The 14,647-nt window shown below is 49.2% G+C and overlaps 6 protein-coding genes across 6 annotated transcripts; 3 read left to right on the top strand and 3 right to left on the bottom strand.

Annotated features, from left to right (window-relative positions):
* Positions 1-935: 935 nt before the first annotated feature.
* BC939DRAFT_444281 (uncharacterized protein) lies at positions 936-2,784 on the bottom strand. Its single transcript, XM_051554649.1, has 3 exons — positions 2,546-2,784; positions 2,135-2,309; positions 936-2,032 (listed from the first exon to the last, which is right to left on the bottom strand). Exons 1-3 carry the CDS (start codon positions 2,682-2,684, stop codon positions 1,072-1,074), a joined length of 1,275 nt encoding a protein of 424 aa, XP_051414610.1. The 5' UTR covers positions 2,685-2,784; the 3' UTR covers positions 936-1,071.
* A 141-nt stretch (positions 2,785-2,925) lies between these two features.
* On the top strand, positions 2,926-4,964 carry BC939DRAFT_444278 (isoprenoid synthase domain-containing protein). The gene is made up of 9 exons (XM_051554648.1): positions 2,926-3,000; positions 3,108-3,262; positions 3,359-3,405; positions 3,611-3,727; positions 3,833-3,934; positions 4,049-4,109; positions 4,213-4,291; positions 4,388-4,490; positions 4,610-4,964. The coding sequence occupies exons 1-9, from the start codon at positions 2,959-2,961 to the stop codon at positions 4,861-4,863; spliced, it is 960 nt and encodes a 319-aa protein (XP_051414609.1). The 5' UTR covers positions 2,926-2,958; the 3' UTR covers positions 4,864-4,964.
* BC939DRAFT_444268 (uncharacterized protein) lies at positions 4,965-7,187 on the bottom strand. Its single transcript, XM_051554647.1, has one exon. The coding sequence runs from the start codon at positions 7,120-7,122 to the stop codon at positions 4,993-4,995; it is 2,130 nt and encodes a 709-aa protein (XP_051414608.1). The 5' UTR covers positions 7,123-7,187; the 3' UTR covers positions 4,965-4,992.
* A 792-nt stretch (positions 7,188-7,979) lies between these two features.
* BC939DRAFT_381747 (uncharacterized protein) lies at positions 7,980-8,389 on the bottom strand (the record flags this gene model as incomplete). Its single annotated transcript, XM_051551762.1, has 2 exons — positions 7,980-8,090; positions 8,210-8,389. Coding segments are annotated over 2 exons (291 nt in total), but the record flags the coding sequence as incomplete, so codon positions are not given.
* Positions 8,390-9,468: 1,079 nt separating this feature from the next.
* On the top strand, positions 9,469-10,331 carry BC939DRAFT_394559 (Squalene/phytoene synthase; the record flags this gene model as incomplete). Its single annotated transcript, XM_051552164.1, has 2 exons — positions 9,469-9,906; positions 10,029-10,331. The coding sequence occupies 2 exons, from the start codon at positions 9,469-9,471 to the stop codon at positions 10,329-10,331; spliced, it is 741 nt and encodes a 246-aa protein (XP_051414606.1).
* A 1,738-nt stretch (positions 10,332-12,069) lies between these two features.
* On the top strand, positions 12,070-13,476 carry BC939DRAFT_483507 (class I glutamine amidotransferase-like protein; the record flags this gene model as incomplete). The annotated part of the gene is made up of 2 exons (XM_051559184.1): positions 12,070-12,204; positions 12,256-13,476. The coding sequence occupies 2 exons, from the start codon at positions 12,070-12,072 to the stop codon at positions 13,474-13,476; spliced, it is 1,356 nt and encodes a 451-aa protein (XP_051414605.1).
* Positions 13,477-14,647: the final 1,171 nt, after the last annotated feature.

Raw genomic sequence — 14,647 nt, 5'->3', positions numbered from 1 at the left:
GCACCTACAAGAAGGACGGCCGAAAGTGGTCGATCGGCTACGGCGATGGTTCCAGCGCCAGCGGCATCCTGGCCTCGGATATCGTAGATGTGGGCGGAATCAAGGTCCGTCAGACCATTGGTCTAGCCACGAAGGAGAGCGTCGATTTCGAAGAGTCACCCGAGGATGGTCTCTTCGGATTGGCCTTCAACAACATCGAGTCCGTGGCCGGTGTGAAGACCTTTATGGATAACGCGATCGCGAACGGCAAGCTGAAGGATCCTATTATCTCGGTCTTCTTGCCCTCGGAGCGCCGCAATGGTGGAAAGGGCGGTAACTACCTCTTTGGAGACATTGACCATTCTCTCTACACGGGTGAGCTGCATTACGTCCCTGTGTCACGTGCTGGATACTGGCAGGTCAAGATCGATGGACTCATGATTGATAATAAGTCGCTGAACCAGGCCTCTCAGGGAGTCATTGATACCGGCACGACCTTGATCATCCTTGGTGACGCTGCTGCGGAGGCTGTCCACAAGACTATCAAGGGCTCGAAGAACGATCCCGTGAACGGATGGACTGTGCCTTGCTCGATCAAGAGCTCCAAGGGAAACTTGGCTTTCCAGATGAATGGCAAGTACTTTGATGTCCCGCTCGCCGACCTTGCATACGAACCCGTCGACGAAGGAAGTAAGACCTGTGTCTCGGGCGTGCAGGGTGGTCAGGATGGCTTGTGGGTCTTGGGTGATGTCTTTATCAAGAACAACTACTGCGTCTTTGAGCAATCCAAGAGCCCAAGGATCGGCATTGCCCCTCTCAAGTATTAGATGTATATTAGATATATTAGCGCAGGAGGTGTCACAAAACGACCATTCATGATACCAATAAAACAAAAGCATAAAACCAACTGGCCTTTATTGCCTTCTTTTTTTTTTTTTTTTTTTTGGTATTTGTGTTGTCCTCTTGGCTAGCGATGCCCTCCACTCCTGCAACAGCAAACACGTTGATCTGAAGAGTGTTGCTTGGAATTTTTCTATCGTTGTCACCTGGAAGGGTTGCTGGGACGAGGATGGACCCGCGCTCAAGACTATTTCAGCCATGATTTTGCGCTTCGCACCGCTTTATATAGCTGACCACTAGGGCGTCAATTTCATTGAACAACGCCTCCCCGATGACGACTTTGGTACTGTCGTCCTCCGCACCCGATGGACTGCTCTTACCACATTGCTGGGAAACACTTTGTCGACCTCGTCTTTTGTCCTCCTTCTGCCCCTTCTGCTGCGATTTCTGTCCTGGCGCAAGTGTGGTCCCCGCCGTAGTTTCGAAATGGTTATCCTTGCTGTCCTTGTCCTTGTGACCGCAGGTCTGGATATTGAGTCTGAGGGCGGTGTCCTGTACGATATGGGCACCTGGTCTGGAAAGCATCTCTGCCTTGGTCGATCTCTTCGCACCGGAAAGAATGTTCTTGATATCGCTTGAATTGGTGCCGTGCTTGGATAAAGCATTCTGAAGACTGCTGTGAGAGGCTGGTCCGGCGACCTGGAGCGGTAAATTCTTGACAAGGCTCATCACCGTATTCACCTTGGCAACGTTGGACATTGAACTTGATGTGAGATCTTCCGGCATTATGGCGGACATAGGGGCGTGGGTTTTGGTGGTGTTGAAGGTGGGAGCAAAAGCATCCGGAGAGCGCCCACTTGGATCCACTGGAAGGTCTTCTGCTCTATGCATGTTCGAGACGGCGGTGTCGTCCATGTCCTTGGATTGCCGAATAGGATTTTCCGGTGTTCTTGAGGATGCGGGAGGGGATAACGGCAGTGATGACGACGGGTGGTCTGGTAAAGAAGGGTCCGATGGGACAGGCGCGAGTGGCGGTGAAGAATGTGAAGTCGCCAAGGAATGTGTCTCTTCTTCATTCCCCTGCTCCTGTATTTTTTCCTCATTCTTGGATGTGGGCTTGATGGTGCCTGGACTGACTGTAGCGTTGATCTGGTCCTTGTAGAAGACATCTAACACCGCGCCAGGCATGTACTCGATACGGAATGGTCGCAACCTATGCGACGAAGAGAGAAACGCGTAAGTAAGCAGGGCAAGCTCGACAATGGTCGCAGGAAAAACAACAGTAATTGACGGCGGTGTTCAGCAATTAACCTACCGATACTCGCGCTGACATCTCATAAGGGGTACCAGGGCATCATCATCCTGAACGCGAACTATACCTGGGAAGGCGAGGCGAAGGTCACCCCAGAAAACATATTTGAGACCAGTCGAAAGGCTCTCCGTGACCTTTACGCGTATGAGGGATCCGCGCGAACGGAATTGCTGATATTCTGGTTTTATTAATGACATGCAGCGTCGCAATATGTAGAGCGGGGAAAAGGATGAAGGATCGGGAGGAGGGGGAGGGGGAAAGGAAGGAATGAAGTAAGGATGAGGGATGGAATGAAAAGTGGGATGAGAGATCCTTTACGGGGTTTTGCAAGAGAGCAGCACAGCAATGAAGTAAGAGGTCCGTGTAGCAGTGTGTCCCCATGCTTGTGTACGTGTGATCGAGTAGAATACGTACGCTTGACATTACCAACGCGTCTTCGGGCCCGTCTTTTCATGCCTAGGATGTCTAGGACATCTAGGATATCTTCGTTGACAAATTGCTTACTGTAGACCTCCACCATTACACGATCACACTCGGCGTAAAAGCGGTGCATTTACGTGGAGAACGGATCGGCTAGGGCCTCTTTCAGATGCACGCACGATATTTGTCTCGCCAAGGGGGGGGGGGGTTCGCTCCAATGCTTGAGATACGTGGCAATAGGGGTGCAAAAGAAGGAACGAAAATAACGCGCTAGAGGCGTTCATTTTCTGCGCGGGCTGTGTCCGTCACATGCGCGTCCCTGAGACCTGAGACATATATAAAGGGATAACCGAACCCTCGCCATCAATTCCTTCCTCATCACCACTTTTTCATTCTTTCATCCAACCATGGCCATCCCCACTGTCTACCCAACTAGCCATGAAGAAGCGGTACAACCCACTTGCTCCCCACCCAGCATTGTGCTGGAATTCGCTCATGTGTGTGCATCAGTCAATGTTCCTAAAACCAACTTTTGGTTTCCTATTCACCGCTGCAGGCGCTGCTGGAGCCCTACACTTACATCTGCTCAAACCCTGGCAAGGAGATGCGTACAGAGCTGATCGAAGCATTCAATACGTGGATCAAAGTGCCCCCAAAGGAGCTTTCCATCATCACCAAAGTCGTCAAGATGCTTCACACCTCAAGTCTTTTGTACGGCTTGGAAAAAAAAAAAAGTGTGCTCCACGACTAAGAGCAACAATGGGAACTTTGTAATTGACTTGGAAAGCTGCTGCCCCTGTTCTCTAGGATTGACGATATTGAGGACGACTCTATATTGCGACGAGGTGAACCAGGTAATGGAATTTCCGCTTCTTTTTGTCACTTGGACAGATCAGGAGGAGGAGATGATCCCCCCCCTATGAGCTCGGTGCTGATCTGCTATGTGTCGTACAGTCGCGTGACGCGACGTTTGTGCTCCCCTGATGTCCTTTTGGTGCTGCCAAAGCGGTAAATACTAAATGTGTTATCCACTTCTGTTTTCTTGCGCTTTAAAAATAGTCGCCCACAAGATATTTGGAGTGCCGGCAACAATCAATTGTGCAAACTACGTTTATTTCTTGGCGCTCGCAGAGCTGAACAAGATTCCCAACCCAAAGATGCTCACCATCTTCACTGGTACGGCTTCTCAGTTGCTGAGCTGGATGAACTTGGAACTGATGCTGCTTTGAGTGGATTTATTGTGCATCCCATTGACATGGATCATGTTTTCGTATCTTGTAGAAGAATTACTGTGTCTGCACCGAGGACAAGGAATGGAGCTGCTGTGGAGAGATAGCCTAACCTGTCCAACAGAAGAGGAATATATCGCCATGGTAAACGATAGTAAGGACATTTTCAGGAACATGAAGATGCAGTTGATGGGAAAGCTTGGATTACAAAGATTGGTACTGACGTTGCATCCACTCTTACCTTGTATGACCTTTTGTTATGGCATAGAGACGGGAGGTCTACTACGTCTTGCCGTTAAACTGATGCAGGCTGCCAGCGATTGTCAAGTGTATGTTGCTCGTTTCATGCTCAATACCTTGGTATCCTACAAGCACATCAAATCCACGACCTTGACTCTACTTGTTTCGTTGAAACTACTTTCGAATCAATAGAGACTATGTTCCAATGGTAGAATTGATCGGTATCCATTTTCAGATCAGGGATGACTATCTCAACCTCCAGTCCAGTCAGGTAGAGCAGAATGAGGTATTAAGTTGCCATATCTCCTATGAAGGTTCACCATATTTACAAGTTTCAATATTCTTTATTCAACCATCTTGACTCTAGTACTCGGCTAACAAAGGATTCTGCGAAGACTTGACTGAAGGAAAATTCTCGTTTCCAATCATCCACTCTATCCGCGCCGACACCTCCAGTCGAAAGCTCTTAAGTACGTCAACTTCAGCAGCGGACATCTGCTACGCTTAACGCCACGCCATTGACATGAGGAGGGGGGAGGAAACAGGAATAATACCAAACTAACATTGGAAATGAACTTTTCGCTTCTAGACATCCTGAAACAAAAGCCCACAGAACCAGAGCTCAAGACCTACGCTGTCAGCTTAATGAACGCTACAAAGACCTTTGAGTACTGCAGAGAACGGATGGCATATTACGAGGAAAAGACCCGGGAAGAGGTCCAACGACTCGGTGGAAACGCAAGGCTGGAAAAGATCATTGATCGATTGAGTATCCCAGACCCTAACGTCGATGCCAACAAGGATGTGGTCCCAATGTTCATCGCCAATTCTGAGCACAAATAGTACACTACCGACCGCTCCCTATCATTGGAGAAAGCATAAAGATATAATAAACATAGACGCGGCTACAAACGACCAGCTTGAGTTTTTTTTTTATTCAACTAAAATCGCATTGGATTGATCGTCTTGGTTCTAGTAGTACTTCTCGCCATTGACAAGAAGATCGCTCATGTCCAGATCGATTGGGTCGAGAAGCTGGCACCACCGGAGACGATACTGCCATGGAGACTTGCCCGACTGCATCGCCTTCGCGACCGAGTACCAGTCATCCCTGCCCACGAACGTAACCATTCTCAGAAGCATCTTATCCTCGTTCGGAGTCCAATTTGTATGTCGGATCAAATACTGGAACGAGCTTTCCCAAACGCGTTTACAGGGCATCTTTTTCCAGCCAGGTCCCATGATCTTTTCGATCTCTGTCCATTGATGATTCTGAAGATGCTCTGCTCCTTCATGACCGCCCTGCATGCCCTCAGTATCGCCTATTGTATCCTTGACCGCACGTAAGAGCCGATAATACTCTTCCTCGTCAAGTATCGTTGCCTTATCAGAGATGCGGAACCAATGTCGAATAATATCATCCTTGGTCATGTGTGGCAGGAAATGGTCCCTAATCGCCGTCAACTTCTTGGGTCCCAGAAGCCGAACTCCTTCTTCTAGCTTTTTGATGTCCTCGTGTTTCCAGACCACCTGGCTTGAGTTGTCGTGCAAATACTTCCAATGGTTCTTGCAGACGCGCGACGTCGCATTTGGGTGCACGCGTCGAGAAACCCATAGCCAATTGATTTCGTCAAGATGAATTGCTCGAGACTTGTATGCCTGACGGACCACAGCTTGCAGACGTACGGAGAGCTCCTTATCCCAGACGAAAGCCTGACTCTTGGCTACTTTGGTCGTCCCAGCCGCATGGGTACCTGCATTAGCTTGAACGTTTTCTGAGAGTACGGCATCTGTGACGGCATTTGAGTCGTTATCGTCCGAGAATGAAGGTCCGCTCTTTTCTTCATAGTCGAACACCTTGTCCGTCAAGGATGATGAAGGTGATGGGATTGACGACGACAAAGATGAGGATGCCGGTGATGAGGACGATTCCGGCCCGTTGTTAGAATCGCTGGTACCTTCACGTTGCAGATGCTGCGAAGAATTATCGCTATTGTTTATCGAGGTGACCACTGGCATGTCCAGATTTTTCCAGCAGATCCGACACTGTTCCGGAGTAAACCTGCTCTTCAGTCCTTGCCTAGCGACGACATCCCATTTGTCCAAGCCATGCTTCAACACAAACTGAATCAACACCGCCTCCTCCTTGGCAGACCAGCCGGGATTCATCAAATACAGCTGCGAGAACGCATCCAGCTTCACCTTCTTCTTCCACGACCGATAATGACTGTACCGCTGCTCGTTCCTCAATAACGAATTCCAGCTCAACCGATCGTAATCCTTGTCCACCTGCTGGACCAGCCGCAGATTCGACGCCATCTCGCGCACGCTTTGGAGCTGCTCCTGGGCATTGGTGCGCTGCTGTTCGATCTGAAACTCCTGCTCTTGCCGCTGCTGTCTTTGCTTCTTCCGCCTTTGACGCAGTGCTGCCTTATCGTCCTGACTCTGGCTCGAAGGCACCGCGGCAGCTGCCAGACCCTCTAAGCCCATCTGTCGCCATCGTTCCATGCACGCCAAGCGGTGCACCCCCATGATCTGTGCGATCTCGGCCCAACTCTTGGCGGCGGTCACGAGCGCGTCCAGTTCCTGGTCCCGTTCCGAGGTCCAAAAATCCTTCAAAGTCGGATTTAGTGTGGATTCGAAGCGGGTCATGCAGGTGGCGGGCTCGCGCCCGAGTTGCTGTCCAATTTCGAGCCATTTTCTGTTCTGCACCGTGCGTAATTCCAAGAGAAGGGCGTCTGCTTCAGGGGTCCAATCGGGCTTCTGGCGCTTGCTGGGTTTCTTGACTTTGGTGATCGCTTCAGAGACCTCTCCGGATACTGCTGCTGCCTCAGGTGTGAGTATGGAGGTGGTCGCTGTCGTAGCGTTCGTAGTCGCATGATGGGAGGATTCTGATGTTGCTGTCGAGCTGTGTGAAAAGAGACGGATCCGGGTGGGTTGGGATCGATCGAAGTTGGATCGGTACGGCTGTGATGAGCGGGTAGCAGTGATCCCGCAGGGCGATGTCTTGTGTGGAAGGGCGGATCGTGCCAACCAGAGTGAGACGAATCGTTGTTGGAGCTGATTCGTCAGTGCCGTGGCAGGGAAGCGTGGTGGAACCATCCCGTGCGTGAGTGAATGAATGAATGAATGAGTGAGTGAATGAGTGAGCAGATTTTGCAGGGCTGTCCCTGGAGGAGAAAAAAATAACGAAATCGGACGCCACCAATTTTGTGCTGTTTTCCTTAGTGATTGTAACTCGAGTTAACTCGAGTTAACTCTTCGATGACCTTACTGAATGTATTGTCAATTATAGTCTTTTTATTTAAGACATTATTGCTAATTGACAATGCAATCAGCGATGTCATCGAAGAGTTAACTCGAGTTAACTCGAGTTACAATCACTGTTTATTCGTTTTTGCTGCACTTTTGCTGGCGCCGGTATTGCTCATCTTGATGGCAACAGACCGTGGGATCATCAGGCGAGCCATGCTCTGCTGCAGTTGATCAATCTCCATATCAGCCACGTCCTTCGATCCATCGGTAACAGCCTTCGATCCATCGGTAACAGCCCCCGATGTTGCTTTGGATTGCTCAAGAGGTACAGGCATAGGGTCCATATCCATGTCATGATCTACTGTGATGGACCTCTTTCTAAATGCTGGTTTATGCTCTGATGTCCTATACTGCCGGAACGTGTTCTTCTTGGGCGCCATTGCCGACGGGCCCATTGCTGCTGACCCAGATTTCGACGGCAAAGAACCACGTCGATTTGCATCTTGGTATGTCGATGTTGTCACAGCTGGATCGATCTCCATACTCCCTGGGCCCCTTTCGCTGCCATGGCCCTGCGCCTTCTGATGTTGAGATTTCGATGCCTGCTCGTTCGCTTTTTGCCGTCCCCGTTCCCTTGATTCCCACAAAGCCTTCTCTCTTTGCACCTGCTTCATTCTTTCTCCAAATGGAACAACACCAGTCAAAATGATTGAAAAATTGAACCGCTTCGGGTATTGATGTTTGTCGATCAAATGCATTTGTCTCTTTTTCGGTGTTGAGCATACACGGTCGCATCCTTCGACAAAGCACTGGTACTATTAGGGTGTGAGAAAACGATATTCAGAATAGATCATCAGTATCAGAACATTCTTGTGACCTCGACAGAGATCAAGTAAGCGACGTTATGAGGTAACTCAGCGTTGAGTGGGCTTACAGTCTTCTCGCCGCGCTCTTGCCTGATCTTGATCATGACATCGTGCACCTCACGAAGATGCAACTCCAACCACTTCTCTCCAGGGAACGGCTTCCGACAGGTTTCGCAGATATGGCGATGGTTGGTCTCATAGTGGTGTTCGTATGCTGCAGCGTTCGGATATGTTCTTTCTCCATGACATTGACCGACATAGCATGCCTGAGCCGGTCTATTCAGCACACCCACACGCAAATACGAGGTAAAAACCGTGTTAGGTCGCGCTCTGTGTTGAGAAGATGCGGAGACAATACGAAGAGAACGGATCTTACGTTAGATGGGAATGTGTCTCCATGGTGCCGTGGTTACTATCGTCAGGATCGACTATGTCTGGGATATATGCGTTTTCATTCTCGAGACGAAGCCATGCTGCTTTGTATTCGTATGTACCCTCCTGAAAGAACGGATCGTCCTGACGCAGCGGTCTCTTTCTCGGAAAATGATTCGAACTGTTGAATGCAGGGTGTGGTGGGGAGCTGGACTGAGTGTTGCTGCCGTTGGTTGTTGTGAATGCAGATTGGTCGATTTCCATGGTCGCTGTCTTGTTGTATCGTTGAGTGTACTGTACAGCTACAGTTCATACAAGATCAATGTTTGCAAGCTCGTGACTTTTGTACTCTCGGACATCCTGATCTTCGGTCGGTCCCCGGAATCCGCGTTTGAACCCTTTACCTCTCGGACAACAAACATCGCCATGAACTCAGGACTGATCCACACAGGAAAGGCTGCACAGCGACAATTCGGCTTTTTGGTCAGCGGGAGTAAAAGATCATCAGTATGGAGTCGTGCACTGATTGTACCCACGGTTGCACGCCGTCAGTACGCACACATTCACGATCACAACTGCGACCACGATCATGGCCATGACCACAAGAAACAATCGCCCTTCACCCTCGGATCCAGTGCACGCTCCTCGAAAAAAAGCAGTAATACAAAGAGAGAGCTCTTGCCCCGTCCAGATAAGGCGATCGAATACTGCCAGGATCTTGTCCGGTGCGTTTCTTCGAAAGAGACATTTTGGGCATTAAAATGATGTGTACAGATCGACTGACGATTTATTGTTCTGGCGATTCTTTATGTGTTGTAGGAAAGCAGATTATGAAGGGTTCCTCTGCACGCATTTCTTTCCGAAACACCAGCAATCAACACAGATGGCACTTCGAGCCTTCAACATCGAATTGGCCTCGATCCGCGAATCGGTCAGCAACACAGATATCGGGCGCATGCGCATGCAGTTCTGGAGAGATTCGCTCGATAAGGTCTTTGCAGGGGTGCCTCCACAGCAGCCCGTTGCTTTGGCGCTCGCCTATGCCATCCAGGAACAAGAGTTGTATAATCAACAGCAACAGCAAGGTGGATCAACCCCGGGTACTGGAAACTCGGAGATGTCACTGATCTGGTTCAAGCGCATGATCACAGAGCGAGAGCAGAATCTGTCTGATCCACAGTTCATGACTCTTGGTCAGATGGAGACGTATTGCGAAAACACATTTGGATCGCTGCTTTATCTGCAGCTGGAGTCTGTTGGCGTTAAGTCCCTGGAGGCGGATCATGCGGCCAGCCATTTGGCCAAGGCTATGGGTATCGCCACTATGCTGAGGGCGTTCCCTTTCCATATGCAACAGAACCGGATGATCATCCCTGCTGAGATTACTGCCAAGGTAACAAAAAAAAAAGGCGCTTGCGGATAGGGAGGACCAATGGAGGGAGTCCATCCCACGTAATCAACACCTCTCTAACTTTGGTTTTTATTTTTATTTTTATTTTTCAAAATACCACACAGCACAACTTGTCGCAGGAGGCACTTTTCAGGAACCCAGCGATAACCCCAGCACTACAGGACTCAACGCACGAGGTCGCATCAGCAGCGCATGTACATCTTGCGACAGCACAGTCGTATATGGACAACTTGCCCAAAGCAGCTCTCCCTGTGCTGATGGCGGGCATTCCAACAGAGTCATATTTGCAGCGGTTAGAGCAAGCGGATTTTAATCCGTTGGCACCAAACATCCAACAGCGCGAATGGTTCCTGCCTGCGAAGCTGTGGTACCGCTGGCGACGGGGCAAACTCCTAGACATCAAGTAGTGGGTCCTCTCTTCTCGCGATGTATCATATCAGCTTAATAAATAGAGAAGGCATGTTTGTGGAGACACTAGGACAATGGCAATAATGGGGAACCCCAAGCAGTGCACGACCGGGGATTAGAAAGGGCGGCATTTGAAGCACCGAAAGGTCGTCACATGATATGCCTTGAGTCACCCAGTGTCAACCTTGACGGAGAATTTATCTCCCTCGTCCATAGCCATGCAGCTCCTTTGAAAAGGGCAGGGCGACGTGGAGTTCAAGGGGACCCGGCAGTCAAGCGATCAAGCCATGAAGCCCTTGACGACTGCAAGGACAACATTCTATTTGCTTTTGAAAAAACACGGCCTGCCTTCATCGCTGCGATATGATGCATCAGGTCGATCTATGTACTTATTCGAGGTGTTCATTGGAACCTTGTTTCAAGGGTGCCGAACTGATATGTATACAAGTTCATGGATGCAATTGCAAGGGCCGATTGGGCCAGACGATCTGCTTGTACACTTAGGTTAGAAGGAGAGACCGCCCTGGGGCATATGGAGAAGAGACGTGTGATGTGGCGGATGGCCACGCGGGCTAAAGGCACAAGAACTTTAAAAGCGGCCGAGGGGAGTCCTTATCGGCAAGGAGATTCCCACATGAGGACAGTTCAAACAAATCCCCTGTGGCGATATTTTTTTTTTTTATATGGTTTGGGTTTCGGCAGATATAAAAAGGAATCAGAGAAAGCACACTTTCTTCTTTTCCTCCTTCTTCCTAACTCCCTTATCGCACACTCACCACAGCATCGCTTTTGCCCTCAAGCTACTCCCCTCGTGTTGTTTATCCTGACAGAATAAGCGACCACACAGCGGAAGCCTTCCACACCTACTCTTCTGTCCTAGCAGTACACCTTTCCATGTACTCCCACTCGCAAGAAAAGAACTCTGCCGATTACATCTCTGACCAAGGTAAGCAAGCAGCCAGAGCAATTGCAACTGCAATAGCATTCTTCAATTGCAGCGATCTTTCAATTGCTTCTTCATGTTCAGTGCCGGCGAATACTGTCCAGATACTGACATTCTGCACTTCATCTTATCTCTTTAGTCTGGAAGAACGCCAATCCAAACCAGCTCTAAGCACATCATTCACACCGTTATTCAGTACCACAGCACCACTTTTTTTTTTTTTTTTTGTTCCAAGTGCAACTAGTTTTATACATACTTGCACGCTTTCACCCTCTGTTTTCCATCCTCGTTGCCACTATCCTTTCACCACTCTTCTTTACCATTGAACCTTTTCTTTCGAGTCTTTCTACTCGTCTCTCCTCTCTTCTTTTACTGCCTCGTCCTCGTTTCTCTCTTTCATCTTAACCCACATATCTTTTTTTTTTTTTTCGGTTACCAATTTTTTGAGCCGATTTCTCCATCTCTTTTTGATTCTTACACAGTTCCCTTTTCAATTCCTCTTCGTTTTAATCCTCCTGGTTTCTACTCCTGGTTCCTTCCACGACAAAAGTCATCGAGATTAATCCCATCGGTCAGACCAACCCCCAGCTCTTATAATCAACAACTGCCTCAGCAAAAAATACGCCTTTCTAAAAGAAAAAAAATTATCAATCAAGAAAATCAAGAAAATCGCATACATATCACATCTCATTAGCAGTCTCTCTCCGACAAGCGATCTCTCCAGCCTATCGAAAAGCGCCAAACTAGAATACTATTCAGAAACAGCAAATAACCAACACAAACAACTATCCAACATGAGCATCTTCCGCCTCGCCGCCGCCTCTGCCTTGACCCGCTCCGTGGTCTTGCGCCCTACCCTCGCCCGTGCCGCCTTCAAGGCTGCCGCCCCCCACCGCAGCCTCGCCACCGTCGCCGACACTGTCTTCCCCGTCAACAAGGCTGCGCCCAAGAAGCCCACCCAGTACTCTGCCCCTTACCAGTTCGACTCGTCTGCCCCCAAGGCTACGCCTGCTGCCCTCAAGTTGAAGTCCGGACATGTCTTCACCGGCACTTCCTTCGGCGCCCAGAACTCGTCTTTTGGTGAGGCCGTCTTCACCACGTCCTTGGTCGGCTACCCCGAGTCCATGACCGATCCTTCGTACCGTGGCCAGATCTTGGTCTTCACCCAGCCCCTGATCGGAAACTACGGTGTGCCCTCGCAGGAGAAGGATCAGTTCGGACTGCTCAAGTACTTCGAGTCCAACAAGATCCAGTGCTCCGGCATCGTTGTCAATGACTATGCGACCAAGTACTCGCACTGGACCGCCGTCGAGTCCCTCGGCGAGTGGTGTGCGCGTGAGGGCATTCCTGCGATTTCAGGAGTCGACACTCGCGCCATTGTTCACCTGCTCCGTGACCAGGGCTCGACCCTCGCGAAGCTGGAGATCGGCGATGAAGTCCTGGAGAACAAGGAGGTGGTCGAGTTCCCCAACCCCAACACCCGCAACCTTGTCTCGGAGGCGAGCACCAAGGAAATCTATGAGTTGAACCCCATGGGCGATGTCAAGATTGCGCTCATTGATTGTGGAGTCAAGGAAAACATCCTCCGTTGTCTGGTGGCCCGCGGTGCGTCAGTGACGGTCTTCCCCTGGAACTACGACTTCAACAAGGTCATGGATCAGTACGACGGCCTCTTCATCTCGAACGGACCCGGCGATCCACGCGCTGCCATGGCCACGGTCCAGAACCTGGCCACAGCCTTCCAGAACCCTGCGCCCAAGCCCATTTTTGGAATCTGCATGGGCAATCAGCTCATGGGCATGGCCGCTGGTCTGGACGTGTACAAGCTGCAGTTCGGAAACCGTGGCCACAACCAGCCTGCGATTAACATGCAGAACGGTCGATGCAGCATCACGTCGCAGAACCACGGGTATGCTTTGGAGGACTCTGCTTTGGCCCCGGGCAAGACCTTTAACGGATGGGAGAAGTACTTTGTCAATGCCAACGACGGCTCGAACGAGGGTATCCGCCACACGGTCAAGCCCTTCTCGTCGGTTCAGTTCCACCCCGAGGCGAAGGGAGGCCCCCAGGATACGGAGTACCTCTTTGACGACTTCCTGAACGTCGCTCGTGCGGAGAAGGCCAAGATCAGCAGCAAGCCCTTCTTTGTCTCGGAGGGATTGACCAAGGATGCGCCCAAGTCCGTCGAGATTGCCGTCTAAAGCTCCGGTTGACGCGTACGATTCCCCCTCCCCCTCATGTTGTTTACCCAGTTGTTTTTGTTTTTTTTTTGTATTTCTTTTAATATTTGCCTTCTATGTGTTCTATCTGTTTCCCCATCTTTTCAATATGTTGGATTGATCCTTCGGATTGAGTTGCGTTGACGACCAACTGCGCGGTTCTACTTTTTCGTTGATCATGACAATCTCTTTTTATTCTTCTATTTTGCTTTCAGTTGTCGATTGGTGGGATTGGTTTGCTCCATGAACGGAGAGCGGGTTATAAAAAAAAGGGAAAAGTTGAAAAAAAAAAAAGAAGAGTGCGAGAAACGCGACCAAACTATATAACAAAAAAAAAAGAAGATCGCTGTGAGTCTAGACAAAAAGAAGAAAAAAGGCGGAGCAAAAAAAAAGAAAAAAGGAAAAAAAGAGACGAACCCAGAAAAAGAATTGACTCTGAGATGAGACTTTGATGAAGAAGACGATGGTCCAAGGCGAGTTGACAAAGAGAACAAAAGAAAACGGAGGCATCCCGACCAAACTAGTTGCTTTCCCACTTTCTTCTCTTCATCTCCTTTCCGCAAACCCTCATTTTCTTTCTTGTTGGTTTTTTTTCTTCTTGGTTCTTTTCATGTCCCCCTTTTTTTTTTCTCTTTTCCTTGCCGAATTCGATAGCTCCTGTTCTACTCTCTCTTGATGTCGATCTCTTGTTAGATCTCTTCTTGCTTCCTTTGTTCTATTTTGTTTCTAACAACTTTTTTAACATTCATACTGCTCCATTTTTGCAGCACGCTTTCTACATCAATTGCAGTCCAACCATCGTTTTTTTGTTTCGAGAAAAAAAAATTTATGAAAACCATCTTTAAAAAAATCAATAAAACTACTATGTGCAAAAGTAATATCTGATGGGGATGCATGGTCTCTATGAAAATGTGTGGAAAATGAAAAAAGAAATGGGTCCGGGGTGATCTCAGACGCTTTCCAAGCACGTCCCCTCCCCTGCAGATGTGCGTGCAACGGATGTTTCAGGATCATCAAAAAAGAAAATGCGATCGCCCAACGAACGGACTCTGACAAACAGTGCAGGCGACAAAAAAAGACACGCACGCATGCACACACACACACACGCACACACACACAAAGCAGCATTGAGAAAATTATAAAGACATGTATG

Source organism: Gamsiella multidivaricata, assembly GCF_025024155.1.
Source record: "Gamsiella multidivaricata strain RSA 2152 chromosome Unknown BC939scaffold_16, whole genome shotgun sequence".
NCBI classification, from domain to species: domain Eukaryota; kingdom Fungi; phylum Mortierellomycota; class Mortierellomycetes; order Mortierellales; family Mortierellaceae; genus Gamsiella; species Gamsiella multidivaricata.
Note: the sequence above shows the minus strand (reverse complement) of the source record. Positions and strands in the feature narration are given on the sequence as shown.

Bases quoted from the DNA above. Each gene is read 5' to 3' on its own strand.
- BC939DRAFT_444268 (XM_051554647.1), bottom strand. From the start codon at position 7,122: ATGGTTCCACCACGCTTCCCTGCCACGGCACTGACGAATCAGCTCCAA.
- BC939DRAFT_444281 (XM_051554649.1), bottom strand. From the start codon at position 2,684: ATGCACCGCTTTTACGCCGAGTGTGATCGTGTAATGGTGGAGGTCTAC. The intron at 2,310-2,545 runs GTACGTATTCTA...TAATAAAACCAG, and splicing joins ACGCGTTGGTAATGTCAAGC to AATATCAGCAATTCCGTTCG. The intron at 2,033-2,134 runs GTAGGTTAATTG...TTCGTCGCATAG, and splicing joins AGATGTCAGCGCGAGTATCG to GTTGCGACCATTCCGTATCG.
- BC939DRAFT_444278 (XM_051554648.1), top strand. From the start codon at position 2,959: ATGGCCATCCCCACTGTCTACCCAACTAGCCATGAAGAAGCG. The intron at 3,728-3,832 runs GTACGGCTTCTC...CGTATCTTGTAG, and splicing joins GATGCTCACCATCTTCACTG to AAGAATTACTGTGTCTGCAC. The intron at 3,935-4,048 runs GTAAGGACATTT...GTTATGGCATAG, and splicing joins TATCGCCATGGTAAACGATA to AGACGGGAGGTCTACTACGT.